The sequence below is a fragment of the Carettochelys insculpta genome, chromosome 6, assembly GCF_033958435.1.
Source record: "Carettochelys insculpta isolate YL-2023 chromosome 6, ASM3395843v1, whole genome shotgun sequence".
Lineage (NCBI taxonomy): Eukaryota > Metazoa > Chordata > Testudines > Carettochelyidae > Carettochelys > Carettochelys insculpta.
Window position 1 is genome coordinate 107,251,509 of NC_134142.1, and position 6,000 is coordinate 107,257,508.

The following is a 6,000-nucleotide window of genomic DNA, read 5'->3' on the forward strand; positions in this document are numbered from 1 at the left end:
GCATCGGTCAAGCCTTGCAAGTTCCACAACTCCTGTCGGACCCATGAATCCTGCGACAAAACGACCATCTGGCAGAGTTCCTCAAGCAGCAGCAACACAGTGCTGCCCGCGTTGTCCCACACACGCACCAGCCAGGCCAAAAGGCCTTCCCCTGGCTCCTGCTTAAAACTCTTCACCATCTCCTGCAACTCACTTGTCTTAAACTTCCGCCAGACCTCAGGCTGCAACTGGCCCCCTTCTAACCTCATCTCCCGAATGGGGCACGCCTGTCTCGGGACGGTTTGCACAGCTGCCCCGTTCACCACCTCCTCCTCCTCTGACGAGGAAGAGCTCCACATGTTCCCATCTCAGGTCTCAGGGTCCCAAGTGGCTAGCGCAATGACCGCACGCACTTGGGCCGTTGACACTGGTTCTTTCCCTAGTTTCGCGCACCACCGATACACCACTCTCGCCGCCAATATCTCACAACGATGGGTTAAATCTTGCATCCTTTCGGACTGCAAGGTAACCACCTCCTGCGCTATTGGCCAGGCATCCGCCAAATTGCGACATTCCTGCTCCTTCCCTGCCAGCGCCTTCTGCAAGCGGAGAAGCTCATCATCCAGGGCCCAGAGGGCAGTTAGGAAAAGCCATGCTACCTCTCCCACCGCCCTTTTCTCCGTCTCTGGCCAGCGGCTCAGCCGCAGCCGACGCAATGCTCCTTCTACCTGTACCGGCGTCACACCTGCTGCCTCCCGCAACTCCGGCCAGTCTGCCGGGGCTGCCCAACAGGCCACCATCCGTGCTACCAGCCCCCATCACTCCGTCGAGGGCCATCCTGGTATGCGCTGAAGGGCCAGCTCTGGCTTCCCTGACTCCCCCGCTTTTGACCAAAAAGGCATCGTACCTGGAGAACCCTGCTTACTGCGCCAAATGTAACCAACCAGGCTCGAGTTCCTGAGAAACGAGGCTGCACCTAGAAGGCGAGTGCTATATTTGGTTTATTGAAAGCGTGACACCCATGACAGGAGACCCAGAAATGAGGCAGTCACCAGTAGGGGAAAACCCGACGCGTTGGAGCTTCGCTTGGGGGAGAGGCTCTGTAACGGGCCTCCTAATACTAACTAATAAAGCTTACACTCATTTACATAAAATTGCCAATGCACTACTCTTACTATCTCTTGTGGCCTACTGCCAGCATAGCCTTGAAGTTTTGGCAACTGTGCTTTGTTTTGCAGTTGTTCACCTTGGCAGGATTACTTGTTTTGCAGCTTTTCACCTTGCACAAACTGGTCTGTTTGAAATTCTTCTAAGGGTTCACAGAGGGGTCGAATTGCACTCTTGACCATCACAATGTCTTCTCACACCCTACAATATGTCTTTAATGCTGCACATTCAACTATAAAAGGCCTGTAAGTGCTATAATACAGTAGAACTTTCCTACAGTAGCTGGTAGCAGGGACTAGCTCAGTAGGACTTTAGCCTGGATCTCAGCTTCAATATTTAGGCGGAGCAGCTTTTATTCAAAATGCTTCGGTAGGTTGCTTTCACTGCACTGAGCAAGTCCTTGGATGACTGCTAATGTGTTTGTCAGGTAACCACTTAAATGTTGCATGTTAACATAGGAAAACAATCAATTTGATTGGTCATGGGTATTAGTGATCACAAATACCTGTTTACAATGTGCGAACTAATAAGGGTTGTCTCACAAATCTAAAAATATGCTGCATATTAATTACTGGAAGGCTCTGATTTCTACAAGTTTTGTAACCGTTAAGTTTATCGCTTGTTTCCTCACTTTTCGACATCTGAGCGATGCACCCAATTATTATAACCCATTAACTTTTGGTTTAATCATAAATTGCAAAATATAAAATCAATATAAATGCTTTACTTTTTGCTAAATATAGATACACAGGAAACCTATCACAGCTGACAATATAAGACAGAAATAAATCACTATTTTAAAGTTAACAGGGAAAGAGAACACTGCAGAGCAAATACCCAAACTCAGTACAGTTTTGTTCCGTTTTTTGTATAATGATAGCCTCTGCTATGCAAGTGGTTTTTACTGGGTGATGGTTTTAAAACCACTTTTAGTAAGGCAATTAGTGAACAGAAGACAAATACTGCCTCTTTGCTCTGTATTTATACCGCACTTAGCATAATGGGGGTCCACAACTAGGGCTCCTAGGCACTATAGACTGCACCTCTGAAATCCAGTACAATAGTGCCTCGATTTATGCAAGAGTTGCATTCCCACACACCGTGGCATAACCTGAATTTTGTGTAAGCCAGGAAGTGGCTTTTTTCCATGGCAGAATGCAGGAGGAGCACGTGGAGCTCCTTTCAAAAGGTACGTGTTGTGGGGGGCAGTTGGGCAAGGTTAAGCCTGGTGGTGGGCTGGGGCTGTAGGGGCATGGGTAGGATTAAGCTTGGTGGTGGTTGGAGCTGTGGAGGGGGGAGGATATTGAGCCAGGCCATGGGGGGTTTGACCCAGGGCCGTGCGGAGGGGGCATGTTTTAAACCAGGGCCACAAGCGGGGGCAGCCAGCTGGAGCTGTCCTCAGGTGGTGAGCCAGTGGGAGGTTTGAACTGGGACCATGCATAAGGGGTGGTCATGAGGAGCCAGAGATGGGCACGGGGTGGGGGGTGAGTCAGAGCTGTGTGTGGGGCTGCAGTGGGCTGGGGGGTGTTTGAAATGGGATTTTGAGTTGCACTTAACTTGCATTTATTAATCACACATTTTGATGATTTACTGTACAGAGTATTATGTTGACTAGTTGGTACAGTACAGTAAACCCTCAAAATGCATGATTTCAAGTTGTGCTTAACTCACATTAATATGAGTTAAGCGCAACTCAAAATCCCACACTCCGGGTCCTGGCTCAACACCCCCCAGCTCCACTCACCACCCCTGCACAGCTCCAGCTTTGCCCCCCCAACATCTGTGACATCTGTGCCTGGTTCTGACTCCGGCTCCGGCTCACCATCCCCTACAGCCCGGCTCACCACCTGAGTACGGCTCCAGCTCACCACCTGAGCACAGCTCCAGCTCACTACTCCCACATGTGGCTCGAGCTCAACCCCCTACCTCGGCTCAACTGTGGCTCAGGTTCAACTCCACCCCCCTGTGGTACTAACACACTCCAGGCTTTACCCCCCTCCCACCAGGCTTAACCCTCCCCAACTGCCCCTGCCTCCAATCCCAGGACTTACTTTTCAAAAAGTGCTCCAGGTGCTCCCGCTGCTTCCCCAGCTACAGAACATGTGTTCCACTGGGAGGAAAAAAAAACACTCCCCTGACTTACGTGAAATTCAAGGTACATGAGGGTATGTGGGAACGCAACCCTTGCATAAATCGAGGCACTACTGTACTCTCTGTTCTGGCAACAGAGGTGGTCTAGCAGGAGTCAGCCTCCCCCTCCCCAGGCAAGGGAGCTGGTGGTATAGGAGCCCTGCTGGGGAGCCAGAGGCCCAGCAGCTCATATCTGGGAACAGGGAAGCTGGCAACCAAGAATCGGTGGCGTGGGCCAGAAACCTGGTGGCCTTGCGGAAGCAGCAAGGAAGTGGCTGGGGCCGGGAGCAAGCCCACAGCCAGGAGAAGCCCAAAGTGGAAGGCCAACAGTGGACGTTGACATTGGCCAGCAGGGGAACACTCCTGAGGGCGCCAGACCAGGAAGCTGAAAAATGTACAGTTAAAAAAATAAACCTAGGTAAAATAGTCAAGCTCTATTGGCTAAACCCAACCACTACTTAAAGAGTTCTTTTAGAAATGGTGATACCACCACACTTAACCACTAGTTAATATAATACTCTAACCCAGTGTTTCCCAAAGCGGTGGTACGTGAAACGATTTCAAGGGGTATGCAGCAGAAAATGGGAGAGGGGGTATGCCAATAAGGCTGAAGTCCCAAAAGAGGTACACAAATGTTTTAAAGTTTGGGAAACCCAGATCTACATGAAAAACAGATCTTCCAACAAAGGAAAAAATATAATGGGGAAATGGAAGCACAAAGATAACATCTGCTCCAGATTAAAGTCAGCTGAACTAAAGAGCCCTGACTCCTCAGCACCAGTTTAAGTTCATGGCTTCTTCAGGAGTTCTGGGAAGATCCCAAACCAATGTCACACTAAACTGCTCAGAATCAGTGATGTGTGATTGGGGCCCCTGATAATTTTCTCTCAGTAACTGAAATTAGGTTAACATGGGCCACAAGTACAAAATTGGCAGAATGAATGACGAACAAAAAAATCAAGACCTGGTATTCAGCATAATGGACGGTTGGAATAGGAGAGGCAGACCCCACAGAGAATGGATAGATGATATAGCAGGTTGGTGTCTGATGCCTCTGTCACTACTCCTTTCCATTTTCCAGTTGCGGTGTGGCTTAGTTTCTGCAGACTACCTTCGTACCAATGGGCACTGACCCCACGGTTATTGATGATGATGATAACCACAAAGGGAAATTTTTCCAGATAGCAACATTTGACATTTGCAGCCAAAGGAAAATACATTCTGTCGACTCCTACATCATCCCCAGGGGCGAAGACCAGACAGCTCCTACTCCCGTCCTAGACACACCTGTGTAGCTCCCTAGCTCGCCGTGGGTGGGAGTAGAAGCAAACTCGGCTCTCCAGCCCCGCATGGAAAAGAGATGGCCGGGAGGGGAGACGGCGCCGCTAGCGCTATACACATCGTCTGCACACACGCCACACAAGGCCGCACAAACAAGACCCCCCGCACCATGCCCCAAAGAGAGGCGAGCACGGGCCGAGTACCCAAACGCTCTCACAGGCGGGCGGGTCGGGTCGGGTCTCGCCCGGCTGCTCCGGGCGACACCCGGACGAGACGGCCAGGAGAGGAATATCCGGGGAAAGGGGATGGACCCGCGCTCGGACGCGAGCAAGGAAAGGCAGCCGGTTCCGGAAAGCGTAAGTGGGGACCCCAGGACAGAGCAGGCCGCGCCTTCCGGGTGCGTGGCGGAGCCGCCGGGGGCGAGAGGGCGACAGCTTCCCAAGCGACATTCTCGCGAGCGGCCGCTTACCTTGGCAAGCATCTTCTTCAGCTGGCTCTCGGGCACCGCCATGGCGGCCGTGACCCCCTAACTCGCTGCCGGGCAGGCTAGAGAGCGGCCCGGCGCGCGCCTCTGCCTGCATAAACAGGAAGTACCCAACCCTCTCGCTTCCGTCAGAGCTCTTTTCCGCCGGCCTTACGTCACTTCCCACCACGCACACGCTCATCACGTGACAGGGCAGGAAGGGACTCAGGTTCGAAATGTCATGTGATAAGAGCCTCTGGGCAGGCCGGCTGCTGCTACTGTAGCTGGAAGTGGTTCAAAGACTTACATAGCATCTACCCGCGTTAGCGGTGATTCAGGTGAAACTGTGTTACGTGTGCGGAGACCTTACCTGTAAGCATTGTTACCACGCAATTCATTTGAAGCCTGAAGAAGGATCAAACTCACACCTCCTAGTTTGCCAGGCCAATGCACTAGCCCCTGACCTATTCTTCCTCTACTGCTTAGATAAAAGCTACCCCAGCCCTGCTTTATCAGGGAGCCTTGACCAGTGGTACCTGACATATACGTACATCTGCAGAAGGACTATAAAGACATCACTTCCATGTCAGTACACATAACAAAAAGCATTCTGCACATAGCCAATCAATGGTAGGGATAGGGTTGAGGGGCTGAGTGTAGGAGAAGGGTTAGGGTGCAAGCCGGGCCTGTGGGGAGCTGAAGGCTATGGATGGAAGAGGCAGACTGAGATAGGGCCAGAAATCAGGAGCTGATGGGGCTCTGGGCTGGGGCCAGAATATGTGATGCAGAAGGGGGTGCAGGCTCTGGGAGGGAGGAAACAGCAGCAGGGAGTTCAGGGTACATGCTCTGATCACATGATGCTTACCTTTGGTGGCTCACTCTGCAGTGCCACACAGGGCTAGGGCAGACTTCCTGCTTACCCTGCCTCCACCTAGCTGCTGGAAGTGGATGGCAAGTCTGGCTCCAAGGCAAAGAGACCA

The 6,000-nt window shown here is 51.7% G+C and overlaps 1 protein-coding gene across 2 annotated transcripts in view; it reads right to left on the minus strand.

Moving 5' to 3' along the window:
- TSG101 (tumor susceptibility 101) overlaps positions 1-5,175 on the minus strand; it is a 55,727-nt gene extending 50,552 nt beyond the window's left edge. For both annotated transcript variants that reach the window (XM_074997775.1, XM_074997777.1), the window contains exon 1: positions 5,027-5,175. In XM_074997775.1, coding sequence (XP_074853876.1) covers positions 5,027-5,068 — 42 coding nt within the window. In that variant the 5' untranslated portion in view covers positions 5,069-5,175. The remainder of the gene's footprint in view (positions 1-5,026) is intronic.
- Between the last annotated feature and the right edge of the window lie 825 nt (positions 5,176-6,000).